The sequence below is a fragment of the Phoenix dactylifera genome, chromosome 9 (assembly GCF_051530095.1).
Source record: "Phoenix dactylifera cultivar Ajwa chromosome 9, Ajwa_hap1_PhDact_Kaust_v1.1, whole genome shotgun sequence".
Lineage (NCBI taxonomy): Eukaryota > Viridiplantae > Streptophyta > Magnoliopsida > Arecales > Arecaceae > Phoenix > Phoenix dactylifera.
In genome coordinates, this window is record NC_143198.1 from 31,198,687 (window position 1) to 31,212,869 (window position 14,183).

Consider the following 14,183-nt stretch of genomic DNA (forward strand, 5'->3'; position numbering starts at 1 on the left):
TCTTAGCTAAGAATTTCCTGCAGGTTGGGCTACACACAAGAATTTCCCACAACCACCACCAATCACCATTCAAGCTCACTTTGCCTCCAACCCCCTCTCTCTCTCTCTCTCTCTCTCAAAAATAAAGAACAATTTCATACCATCATTTCTTTTCTTTTTTTCCTGAAACAAAAGAAAAAGGAGAAAGGAAGGAACGAGCCCGCGTAGCAGCTCCTACTGGACCCCCATCCCGCCAAGAGAATGTTCGATGCGGGCAGAAATAACCGTGTGTTGGGCATCCCAGCCAATTTTACTCATACCCTTCTCACCCATGGGCCCGGCTCAGAAATGACTACTATTTCATGTTCTCGGCATCAAGATACATTCTGTTTGAGTGTTATTCAGGATATGCATTGTTCCAAACCACATGAAGCTCCGTCCGCCTGCTATTATTAGCCATTGGCCATCTTATCCGCAGCTGTATTGGCCTCCCCGAAAAATATATACAAATTTAGCTTCTAGAAAGAAACTTGGAGCAGCCTTCATGTACCATTGCCGACACTCTCGGAGCTTATCTATCTCATGGAGACCACCAAAGCATCCAAAGAGCCGTGGTTCAATTCAGACAGCAATTAAAACCAAAGAATCATGGCTATTGAAAAGAAAGCTCCAACAAAACAAGAGCGTGCCCTCAAGTTTTCTTCTGTTTATACAATAGAATAGAATATAGACTAATTCATACATCTACATGCCTCCACAATGCACAATAACACCCAAGAAAACCGTCCTTTTCCCCCTTTCTCCAGAAGCATATTTAAGCTGCTGTGACATGGTGCAGACGGCCTTCACCAAAAACACATGGTGACCAATTCAGCTACATTACATTGCACGCAGCAGCACAGCCTGATACAGGAGAGCCAGGGATAGAGAGAGGCCAACTACTGCAAACCTTCAGTTAAGGCAGATAATGGAGATTAACAGGTCCAGAAAGTAGAGGTTCTTCAGCCAGTAAAACACTAAGAAGTCCCACCACCATCCAATTTTGAAAGGTTAAAGAAGCACTACTGGATCAGCTAAAAGCATCCATGTCCCCAGCTATGAACATTTCCTCCACCTACCTCTAGCCAACTCATAATTTGTCAATTGCTTGCGTGACGTTCTGCCAGCCGCTCGGACACATTCGCCAAAGATTTGAGGTTGCATTTGATCAAGGCCTCCACAAAGTAGCATGTCTCATCCTTGGTGTTCCCATCGGGCACGTCGACCACGAATGACTCGATTACCAGAGTCCCTGGTCTCCCGTCAATTACCTCAGGGTGGACTGTTGTAACAGAAGAGTAATTCTGCCAAGAAAATTTATGTGAGAATTGGATGGTCGCAGATAATACCAAGATTGAGCCGATATAATTGTTAAGTAGCAAATCCTGATGATTGATCTATCACCCTACTCTAATTTTCCACTTCCTATGCGCACTATTGATCACAAAATAGAGTATGCAAATCCAAAAGAACTGTTGATGTAGAGGAATGGAACAGGATGATTGGCACATTATGTAACATGTTCCTAGTTTCTAGTTACCCCATAATGAGGAATCAACAGATATGTCAAAAATATTGCATGATCCTACTAACAATTATTATCTTTTGGCAGATAGAGTTGGACATATATGAAGCAGTCATTGTTTCCACAGTGCTCAAGAGATTATATCGCAAAAATATGGTTTGACAAACAAGGCTGCAAGAAAGATCAAAGGAGTAGCGCTTTTGATTTGATGAAAGGAAGTTCTACAAGAACTTATCTAAAAGTTTCGAAGGATTAGGTAGTCAGAATATGATAGTTTATGATTCAAGCTGAAAAAAAAGGCAAGGGTGATCAGCACAGGAACAAAGAAAATCGGGGCTTGTTTTGGTAATAACATGATCCCATAAATATGCCACAACAAAGCTAAGAAAGCCCCAATATTTTCTGAAGCCAACAAGGAAATCGTAAGTGCACGAGCAATTTGATCGCCAAATTATACAGAAGAAGCAAATATACCACAAAATCAATTGCACTATTAACCGATTTTAAGACCACATGCTTCTTTTACTGGTGAAATATAGGAAGCATCTAACTAATAGTTGGAATGAATTTGAGGTACAAGAAACAAAAGCTGCATTTTGGATCTTTTAGAGCCAAAATTATTTCCAGAGCTTCCCTATGATTTAAATTCTGAAATTTCAATATCAAAACAATCTTATTGCCTTGAACTTGTAAGGCATTGAATAACAACCTAAAGTTACTGATAAAACACAGCACAGAGCAGACAATTGGCTTCAGCGGATGGTGCTGATTCCAAATATCAAAGGGCAATCACGAACAAATCTAGTAAGAAAGTGATAGCCATTTTAAAATCCCATAATGTTTCTTCACTAGGTCATACCTAGTGTTAGATCCATTGTATCTTTCTACCAAGAACTGCACTCTAAAGTATCTACTGCTAAGCTGGAGAAGAAAAGCAGAAAAACATGAACAAGATCAGTGTGAGAGAAGAAGGACTTGGAGAGAATCAAACCCTGAGTCTATGATCTCCTCCAACAATCTTGATGCCAAGGATGTGTTCGTTGTCATCAAGGAGTTCCAAACGCTCTGTGCTGGTGGTGGCCGGGAGCCCTGACTTGACATTGACTTCTCGAACACTCCCGATCTCCAGATCACCCTGCACCACACATCTGCTCACAAAGGGCTTGTATTTCTGCGGCTGATCGAATCTCCTCACCAGCGACCACACCTATTACCGAAGAATCAGACAATAATCAAAGATCACAACAACTAAAACAGCGAAGAAGGCTCTAAATCTACAACTATCTCAAGAACATAGCCCAAAGGGGTAAGGCTTTGCTGCTGGATCTCTAATAAACGGAAGCAAGAGTCTTGTCTTTTTTTTAAAAAATGATTTCTTTCTTCAAAATTATGAAATGAGGAAGTTTGCAGGCACCGAGAAAACAAATTAATCCAATAAGTTGAGTAATATGTCATGTTTCCTAAACAACACCCAAGCTTAGGTTCTTGTGATGGCTTCTGGCCCCCAAAAAAACTGCAGTAAGAGATCAAATCCCTAAAATTCATCAAAGAAACCACGGTAAACCCACAAAAGATCCCGCCTTTCTTGACAATATCCAACACAAAGGGTCCACTCGAGGGGTGATGTAACAGAGAAAAGGAGAAAAAGGTGAGGGGAAGATGAAACTTACGAGATGGACGGGGGCCTTGATGTGCTTGACGAGTGTGGAGCTGCACTGGTTCTCTGTCGGCTGGTGGCGGTGGTGCCGCCTCACGAACTCGGCCTCCATCTGCCTGCATCCATGGCCACTCATCTCGTCGGACCACCGCCCGCCCGCCGCCACCGCCGTATCCCCGCCCCTCCCTCTCTCCCCAAGCATTCCCCCCCTCCAAAAAGCTCGCTCTTGATCGAGAAAGAAGAAGAACAGGAAGAACAAGAACGCCGACGTCGAAGAGCTCCTCAAATGAGGGAGAGGAGAAGCCAAGCTTCTCTGCTTTCTTTCTTCGTCGTCGCAATTCTTCTCCCTTATCTTCTTGTTTTGTCTTCTATGGACTCATTTGGGCAGACAGCAGCAATAATAGCGGAGTGGAATCTCTCGAGGGCCAGCCCCTGCGCTCGCCTCGTCCTGCGTCGCCCTTGGAAGAGATAATAGAGATGGGGACGGGAGGCAGCGCCCGCGTTAATCTTCAACTCCTCTATCACCATTTGCCATTGCGTTTCCAACAATTTAATGAAATGCCACTGCAATACCCTCCAAAATATCAAATTTTTATGAATATCTTTTTAAAATTTATATATATATTTATCCCCTCATAAAACACTTGTTTTACTATTCAATCATTTTTTATCTTAATTTTTATATACATATCTATACCATTTAACGTCGTTAAAAAATTGATAGTTTCAAATTAAAATAATTAAAATATTCTTAATGGGTAGATGTGTAAAAAAAAAATATTTATAAGACGATAGCTATGGAATAAAAAAATAATTTTAAAATTTTAATTTATTTTTAATTAAAATAAATATGGTTTTTATTAATAATATTAGAAGTACCATTATATTAGGAGTATTTGTGCAAAAATAGTGTTTTTATAAGGATACAGAGAAAAAAAATTAAAAGGGTATTCACATAAATTTGAATTTTAGAAGGATATTCATGTAAAAAAAAAATCTTTTAATTAATGGAGGTCACCATTGTAATCTTGGTTTCCTTCCAAATCTACTGCTTATTATCTATAATTATCTGATTTGATTGAGATCGTTTGAGATTAAAATAGCAACAACGTGATTAGTTGTTATAATAAAAAAAATAACAGTCCATAACTTAAACAATAATGACATCGTTCACTTTATTGCTGTTCAATAAACCAAAAAGTGTTTTAATTTGAATAGTGTAGGTGTTAAATAATGGTATTTGTCTCGATCATTATTCATGTTATACTCCACTTAATGCAATTAGAGTATAAGTGAAATAATGGTTGGTATTTTGATTTTGTTATCAATAAACATAAAATAAGAGATATTTCGAATCGATGTAGTGGTAATTATTTTGAATCATGCATATAACCTGGAGGTTAGGTTGGACCATTTGCCATAAGCCTGCAACATAGGATCTTGACTAAATGAGGGCTAGTGGTCCACATTAGACCTTTCTTTTATTTTAGGCTTAAATTTACATCCTTCATGTGATATGGTCCATGAAAAAGTAGGTTAGATAGCTCGAACTAAACTTGACTCGAGAATTTTGGAGTAACCATCTGAAAATACTATACTTAAATGCCAAAATAAGGTACATATGTTGTTGATGTTGTAGTGTGGTAAGTGGTAGATTGTTATTTCAACATTGTTGCTCAAAGATTAATCTTTTTCTTACTTATTTGTCTCTTCAAGTTGGATCCATAGTAATGCTACAAGATTTTCAATAAGTTATTTTATTTATTACCACAAAAAGAGGTACCAAGGGATGGCACTTTTTTTTATCTAAAGCTTAGATGAAGTAGTTAGTTGCATCTAAAGTTACATCTATTGCTCAAAGTCTGTGCAACTTTTTGTTTCGTAAATTAATATTTCATATTTTAATTTTATGATAGCTATGTAAATATTTGGACAGAATACAATTCTTGGAGTTGTATTTGTATCTAGACCAATACTACATTTTTTGAGGAACAACCCAATGCTACTCGATTTGACTTAGAAATATGTTATTTGAAATCTAAATTTTGGACCAAAATCAAATGAAATTGGATTTGAGTCAGGCAAGTTATTAATTAAGAAATACAACTGAGAATAAATTTCTTCACCATAGCTGCAACAAAATAATTTGGTAAGTCAAAAGTCCTTAGAGGTAACATAGCTTATGTGCAATGAATATTCTTTTTTAAAAACTTAGTCTATATGCAGCTTTTCATTACTGTTGACTAATGCTAGCATTTCTCAACTATAGTCCCCTTTTTTTTTCTTTTTGAATCTAGAAATAAAGGACTAATCTCTACCTTCTATTCATATCCATCCTATCCTATGATGATCCAAGGGAATGCCGGCATAACTTGGAATCAAATCCCTTCCTTTTTTATCCAAGAAATAAAAAATTATGGTTCAACTATAGCTAAAGGAGTGTTTTGTTTGTTCATTCAATAGAGACTATTATAGTTTTTATGCAAAGAAGAGGGGGCACTAGTGTAAAAGCAAGTAGTTTTATTTATTTATTTATTTATTTGCTAAAGTGGGAATGCCATACAATACGAGCCCAATAAAACCAGAAAATAACAGATTACGGAGGATCCAAGATAACTCACTTTTTATAGCCTACAGGGTGCCCCTAAAATAATTGACCACATAAGTAGCTATCCAGTCCGCGGCCGGTTGGCCTTTCGCAAGTAGTTTTATTTGACTACCTATTTGGTGCAATGGATTTCAGTAAATTAAATGGGCTAGAAAGAGACAGAGAGTGGGCGTGGGCGTGGGCGTGGGCGCAATTAACTGTCTTCTTCCCATTGATCTCTTTATGTTGCGTTTATCTTACCCTTCGGCCGCAACTGCCCCCACCCTGAAGGCTAAGGCCAACATGGCAGGCTACCATCCAGACCGTCGATTTCTGTAGATCGATGGTTACAATAAATTCACGTTTTGATTTTATTTTTATTTTTTTTTGAACTGACAACCGGTTTGAACATTTTTTATTACTTCCCTACTACTGAAGGAAATGCCTCAAATTCACAACGTCTGTCCCTGCTATTCCCCACCTCGTCCTTTTCCGGAATCTTTCCTCGCTTGGTAGCTGGGGGAAGAAGTCAAAAGACAACCACACCCGCGACGCCTCATTTTTATTTACACCCAATCGCTCAGACGTCGGACCCCACCACGTGATGGGAAGAGGACATGGCTCGGCCTAAAAGTAGTCTTATGATCCGGCCCATTAATTTGATCCACGAAAGATCTATTTTAAGCGGATTCAAATTTAACATTAGATGATCAAGCTGCCTAAACCTGTTTATTGCATGAATTGGATTTAGATTTAAACCTTTGATCCATTTAATTCATTTTGACCTATTTAATAGTTGGATCAATCCGACTCATTTAATTTGTTTGAAATCTGTTTAACCTAGTTCTGACCTAATCTGTTTAATCTATTGAAACGGTTAGAAAACTGTCTAAACCATTTAACTAATTTGATCTGTTTAATAAATGAGTTACGTAGATCGGATCGGATTACCTGTATAATAAATATGTTAGATTTAGATTTGAAATTTTGACTAGTTTAATAAGCATATTAGATTTGAATTGATGAATTTTTCCAATGCCATCTCTAACCCGGCCCCGGCAAAATTGCAGTCGAAAGCTTATGGAGACGTCCGCATTCTTGAATTATTTTGTTTTTGGGGTAAGGTATATGAGAAAGGATAGAACGATACAACATAGGCCAAAAATAGTAAACAAAGAAAGAAACTAATGAATCCCCAAGGAAGACCGGCCAACAGCATCTTGTCGAATAATCAACGCAAACTCCTACGAGAGGAAGGAGTCAGCATTAAAATTGACGTGCATTTGTCCTGTGGCGAGCCAATCACTGCGGAATTCCTCTCTGTAAACATGACCAAGAGCAAATCAATCAAGAGAAAAGAGTTGAGCCAAAAATAACCAAGTCATTTAGCAATAGAATCTCAACCCAAGCTCTCGGACGATCATGAATCCAAGGTATACCAGTGCAAGAATCTGCCTCGAGCAAAATCTTCCGACATTTAAGAACTGAAATTGCACTCTTGATCCCCTCCCATGCTCCCCCTAAGCCCGGTCATCCGAACAGAGGATGCAGTAAAACTCCTCGCTCCAGCAAGAAGCAACCTTCCTTGAAGATTCATTGCCATAGAACCAGCTCCTCCATGGCTACCTCTTAAAGATCCATCAAGAGCCAGAGACCTGTATTTCAAAGCAATCACAGTAATCCATAAAGAGTCTGGCTCCAGAACCACCTTGGCAGAAAGCCTAGCTAACAAGCCTCAAATCCTGAATAATACTGAGTCCGCCAAACCGTTTAGGCCTGCAAACCAGCTCCCAAGAGATCCAGAGAATACCAGTCTGACCAATTTCATGCGCCCAAAGCAAAGATTTAAACAACTTCTAGAGACAATCAGTAATCTGAAGAGGAACTACACAATTCGAGAGCACATAGATTGGCATGGCAGATAACACTGACTGCAACAGAGCAACTCTACCAGCCTGTGACAAAAACCTTCATTTCCGGCTATCCAATTTGCTATGAACATTTTGCTACAAGAGAATTGAACTCGACTTGTTTCAATCTCCGGCCTGAAAAAGAGAGACTGTTATGGGAATAAAAGGCCTCGGATTTAATCCCACATCGACTGAATAGCGGAAATGTTTGTGCCTTAAATAAAGGGAGAAATTCTTTTCCTTGCGAGGCGCCTTTTGTAGGACAAAACCGTCTCGGGGCGTGTAAGTAACCCCAGAGCGGACAAATGTTGTGGGAATAAAGGACCTCAGACTTAGTCCCACATCGACTAAATAGCGGAAAGGTTTGTGCCTTCAATGGAGGGGGAAACCCTTTTCCTTGCGAGGCGCTTTTTGTGGGGCAAAACCGTCTCGGGGCGTGTAAGTAATCCCAGAGCGAACAATATCTCGCAAAGGACGCAGTCATTCTTCTGTTCTAGTTCGGTGGGGGCGAAGGTCTGAGGTCGGGGCTCATCAGAGACCAAGGTAAATAATCGGACCGGATTTTTGAGCCACCTGAAAGACGTCACTAATTCTCCTCTAGGCATGCAATTGAAGCCTCGGGCTAAACAACACTTGAGACTTCACAATGTTAACATATTGGCCAGACTGCCTACAATATGAGATAAGAATATCACAGATTTTACTGTATTGCACCATGAGGACCTATGCGGGTATGTAATTAGTCCTCCATATCAGTCATTCGTAGATAGATCTTGAGTATTTAAACAGGATCAAGAAACCTAAATAATACCTTTCAGCTAGCAATAAATCATCCGCGAATATAAAATAGAAAATAAGAGGCCCTTCTGTACTGAAAAGATAAGGCTTCAAACAACCATAGTTCACCGCATCCAGCAACATCCTTAAAAACATATTAGAGCACAATACAAACAAAAAGGGTGATAGTGGCCAACCCTAATGCAAGCTCAGAGAAGATTCAAATATCTTGTAGGAGCTCCGTTACCCAACACCATAAATTATGGGTGGCATACATAAGCACAGATCCACTTGATGAACTAATCAATGAAACCTAAATTCCCAACGAAGGTCTTATTCTAATTTAGCAAGGCCTGCTTAATTAACTGATCTTAACCTTCTTGAAACCCTCTCAGCAGGTGACAAACAATCATACCCCTGCCAAGCTCTTCTAACCATCTCTGCTACACCGTCACGACTTGACCAAAACTTCGCAAAATGGAAAGGATAAGACTTCCTGATCTCCAACATCAGGTGGATCAACAAAGGGCAATGATATGATCTTCGAGGCTTTAGTATTAGGGGTGGAGCTCTAGGCTGCATGGCAGGGTATTATCTATGCTAGACGAGTACTAGAAGTCAGATACATCATTTTGGAGGGAGACTCAGCGGTAGTGGTGGAGTGGATTCTACACGGAGAGTGGAGGGAAGCAGAACACTCGCTCCTCAGCGACATCTGGCGGTTGGCGAGCAAGTGTGATTCCTTCCAAGCCGCCTATGTGTACCGAGAGGAGAATAGGACGGCTGACTGGGTGGCCACCTATGCCACTCAGCATACTGGGGAGATTCTTTGGACACGGGAGTTGGATGCTCTTTCGTTCTTGAGTAGTTTTCTTTTTTTTGATTGTGCTGATTATACTCATGCGAGACTAGTATGAGTTGCCGATGTACCAAAAATAAAATAAAATAAAAAAGAGGAAACGGTCTATCCATTTGCCTCCCCCTTCACGACCACATCAGAGTTGTTGGCCAGAACTCTATTCTCCATCTCAAATTTCATCAAATTCTTCGTCTACTAGACCAGGGAGCAGGACATGGAGCTTTTGTTTTGGGAAGCCAAACAACCCGGCAACGGTCGATTCTTTGTTGAGCGAAAGGATGACACAGAATGACGCCAAGATTCCATGGTCTCACTCTCAAAGCAGCAATGGCATGATCAGTGAGTGATGGCCATTTCTTTATCCTATAATACTACTGAGTCTAATCAAATAGATAAAGTCTGTATTATAAGAGGTGCTATACACCACAACCTTTCATATATTTTTTTTTTTTGTTGATCTCATGGATCACAACAATCACCTTCTATTTAATAAAAGGATACAACAGTAGATAATTTTCTTGATACCGGGTTGGGCCCTGCAGCATTACTCTGGATGATGTATTGAGGAGAGCACTCTGCCACATAAGCCTATCCATTAATCAGAGCATAAAAAATGAGACAACTTAAAAAAAAAAAAAGGCTTTATTCATGGTGTGGTTGTCATTAAACAACAAGCTTACATGGAGAGAGCTCCTCATATATTTTTTCCTTGCTTAGGCAAAACAACTTCTCTCAATAGCGGAAAAAAAAAGGTACATGGCTTTATTCATACTATGTTGCCTAGAATGCAAACCTTTTCACACCTCAAAAAAAAAAAATTACAAATTTTTTCCTTGGGATAAAACAGCAAACTATTTCTTTGAGAAAATATAGATAAACTAGTTAGTGGGATACATCATCTTATCCTCGAGGGAAATTGGATAAAGTGAGAGATTGATGAGCTAAATTGGATCTCACTCTACCAAGCACCCACCTAAGTTTTTTTTAATATAAAATTTTTTATTTGTTTTATAGTAAGTTAATATAGTGAATTGCATCTATTTTTTAGATACAAATTTTGGTTAGTCAGAATTAAACAATAGATCTTTTCAGGCAGCTCACGTGTATCACAGGCGAGCAGAGCTACAAACTGGATCGCCTCCTTCGTTGCTCAACACTCGAGAAAGATTCTTTAAACATGTTTTGTAGTTGCCCGTCCACCCTTACGCCATTTTATTTCTTTTGACATTATTGTCTGTACTCACGCTAGAGCAGCGTGAGTAACCCCTTATGCCTTTAGTATATATATGAAAAGCTAAAAAGATAATTATTATATATAAATTGTTTTTAAGCCCTAAATAGATAAATCCTACCACGAATTATGCATGTCTGATTCAAGAGAGATTTCTTTCGGTATCCAAGGAAGACAGTGGCACTAAGAACTTGATGGAAAGCAGCCAACAGCTTATAGAGATCAAGAGCAACTCCATCAACTGACCATTGCTTGCCTTGATATTGCTGATATTAAAAACCAAAAAGCCCATTTCATACGGCTTGTGTTTAAAGGCGAGAAATAAATGATTTGAAAGCTAGTTTAATTAAAATAGATATATCGTGAGCATGCAATGTTGTACACCCAAGCCAACGAAAACATGATCCATCTTTACCAAAAACCTGCTATAGAAAGTTAAGGCCCCTTTTGGTACTGCATTTGTTTTCTGTTTTTGTTTCTAAAACTCGAGAAAAAATGAATGGGATAGAGTAGCATTCATGACAAAATCTCTTTTTTTTCTAAAAAAATAATCTCGCAAATTTTTAGAGTTTTTGAAGACAAAGATTTATTATTTTCAATAAAAAGTGAAAACGAAAGCCAAGCACAGCAGAAGTTTTATGAAAATGTCAACTTTAACATCAATTTCCAAATGCTATTTTCCTAATTTATGGAGAAACAAAAACACAAAAATAATAATGATGTCAAACATACCCTGAAATAGTAAGTTGAGCTTATTATCCGGTATTTATATCAAATAGTTAAAAATTACCATATATTCTTGTACACCTTTTCTATATATGAAAAATAAAAAAAAATAACCATAATGCATAAGAATTCTTCTTCCTTAACTAGATGGGTCCTGCCACAAAATGTGCTCAATCGAGAAGAGATTTTCTTGCGACATCCAACGAAAACACTCACACCAATAGCCTGGAAAAAAGAACTCAGCGAAAGACTAAGACCTTCATCAACTACCCAATTCTGAGTCCCTTCACGAGAACCAAAATGCTCAAACCAACCCAAATATGTTCAAAGACGATCAAACTAATGAACTATGACCGAAAAATTGAAGCAAGTGCATGTCCTCTCTTACAAGTCTGAAGCACTGCACATGAAAACCAACCAAATCATGGATCCAACTCTATCCACCACGTTGCCCACACCAAAGAAAGCTTAAAAAAAGGATAAAGAATTCTACTCTACGAGAGATAATATTAGAGGTGGCAATCGGATCGGATTGCATGCAGGTCGGATCAAAAATTTATCAACCTAAATCCAACATATTCATTAAACATGTCAAAATTTTAAATCTTAATCCGACTTTTTTATTAATCAGGTAATCCGATCCAATCTGCATAACCCATTTATTAAACAGGTCGAATAGGTTACATAGATTTTTAACGGGTTAAATAAATTTAAATATATTACATAAATTAAGTTAGTTGGATTAAACAGGTTTCAAATAGGTTAAATAAGTTTTAAACACCTAATGATTAGGTAGATTAAAATGGATTAAATGAGTTAAAAATTAAACTTTAATCTAATTTATTTAATAAATAAATTTAGATGAGTTGATGTATGATCTAAATTTATTCATATCAGATTTAAATATGGATTGATTTTATGGATTGGATCTGAAGAATGTGCATGGGATGCCACGCTACCTTTAGAGTCCCCCTCGGCGCCGCTATCCCGTTTGGGTGTAGTAGGCTGCGAGTCCTCTCGGCCCCACTGCCCAGAACCGTTTTGGTTCTCTCGATAAAAGAGAGGACGCTATAAAGTTCGGTGAAGTGACAAAACTTGTTTTCTTTGGATAAATAAGAAAAGATTCCCCATGGATTATATTCAGCGGGAGCGTATCGACCTTTTTTGCTTTCCGATGCAATGTGATGGCTGATGGCGGACGGCCGCAGCACTGGCACTAATTATTGGTGAGCAACTTCATGGAGCTAACGAAGGATTTGAATATAAAAAGTGAGCCTGGGGGTTTGGAAATAAATGGACGGTTTCAAAGTTCATAAAAGTGACCGTAGATGAGGACAAAGTTAGTGTATTTGATGACCATTGGGCTTTGGCCAGCGTCGTTACTACTTCGCAAAGTCTGGACATCGTTAGTGACTAAAGTACTACCACTCACATGAAAGGTGGGACCATGCACTTCCCACCCGTGTACGTGCTTTACGAATTTAGTATGGGCATCCAAAACGTCGCTCACTCGGGCTGCTTTTCGAGTGCCATCTCCTTGAAAGCATGAGTACGGGCGTACTCTCCATGCATGCTCCTTCATGGCATCGTTTTTGAAAAGCAGCGCTAGAATTTGACGGTTTGAGCACGTAATCTTCTTTGCATGTGGCTCGAACCTAAAAAAAAATGTTGATTCGTAGGAGATTTTTTTAAAAAATAGTAAATTTAATCCTTTTTTATTATTATTTTCTTGATGGAAGGGTTACAAGGGAATTAATGCCTGGAGGCAAATCTGTGCACAGCACTGGAACTCAAACCCAATAATGCAAAAAAAATTGTGTCAGAGTTTAGTTAAATTTACTTGCATAACTGCAGTCATTTTATCCTGCTTGATCATTTTGTCATTTAAAAGCAGCTTTTGAGTTTGCAATTTCAAAATATCTTTTGAATCTTAACAGCCAAATATTTTTAGAATAATAAAAAAAAAAAAGACTACTACGTCCCGAAATGGTTTCTAACCTCAAAATGAAATTTTTGCCAAAATCTATTTTTCGACCAGAAGCTACACCATCCCCAAACATACTCCTAATGCCGCATAGATAAGGCCAATTATTTTTGTTTTAGACGAAAAAACATGTGATGGTAGAAGAAAGCAGGCAATAACATACACATTGTTGTATGCAAATATAGTTGCACCAATAACGTGCATTTGATCATATAGTTTGTATAATAGATTTTGCCTAGGAAGCATTGATTGGGGGACAAAGATGAAGCATGCATCAAAGACATGCACGAAGCTGGGAGCTATATGCTTGTGATCTTGCATTTAAAAGAGATCATCATTTGAATGATGTATAAGCATAAGATTAATGCACATAATTTAAACTATTCATCAGCTTCTGAAACTGGTTTGCAGTCACACTTATGCTCCATGTTCATCCCTGTCGAATATGATGAAAAAAACCTCTCAAAGTCCTAACTTAGAGAGATGCATAATGCTGAGCCCTATGTGTTACTTTGAGCCCATGCATCCCCAAGATAAGCTTTTCCACAAATGGGCTTTTAGGTGGACGACGAAATCCCTAGATGGGTCAACAACTTAGACTCGTATTCGGCCCGTATACCTCAACACCGGTCCAATTCACAATTACACAGATGTATTTTAAGCGGCTTTCGGTATCATTGTTGTTTTTATGTTTTTCTTTCCTGACAAATTAGTAAAATACCGCATAGAGATTGAAGTTGTAAATAGCATTTGTACAAAACTTCCGCCATCCTTGCTTTCGTTTTCATTTTTTTTGGAAGCAATAATTTGCTACCTAAACTTCTCAAGGTTAAGCAAATAATTTAAAAGCAGAATGATTTCTTTACACATACTTGCTCGGTGTAGTTCAATTTTCTTTTTGGATTTTTA

The 14,183-nt window shown here is 38.4% G+C and overlaps 1 protein-coding gene across 1 annotated transcript; it reads right to left on the minus strand.

The window, feature by feature from the left end:
• Positions 1–611: 611 nt before the first annotated feature.
• On the minus strand, positions 612–3,640 carry LOC103708332 (abscisic acid receptor PYL8-like). Its single transcript, XM_008793208.5, has 3 exons — positions 3,214–3,640; positions 2,535–2,750; positions 612–1,322 (listed from the first exon to the last, which is right to left on the minus strand). Exons 1-3 carry the CDS (start codon positions 3,400–3,402, stop codon positions 1,119–1,121), a joined length of 609 nt encoding a protein of 202 aa, XP_008791430.1. The 5' UTR covers positions 3,403–3,640; the 3' UTR covers positions 612–1,118.
• Positions 3,641–14,183: the final 10,543 nt, after the last annotated feature.

Bases quoted from the DNA above. Each gene is read 5' to 3' on its own strand.
- LOC103708332 (XM_008793208.5), bottom strand. From the start codon at position 3,402: ATGCTTGGGGAGAGAGGGAGGGGCGGGGATACGGCGGTGGCGGCGGGC. The intron at 2,751-3,213 runs GTAAGTTTCATC...CTTCGGTAATAG, and splicing joins TCAAGGCCCCCGTCCATCTC to GTGTGGTCGCTGGTGAGGAG. The intron at 1,323-2,534 runs GTTTGATTCTCT...TTTTCTTGGCAG, and splicing joins GAGGAGATCATAGACTCAGG to AATTACTCTTCTGTTACAAC.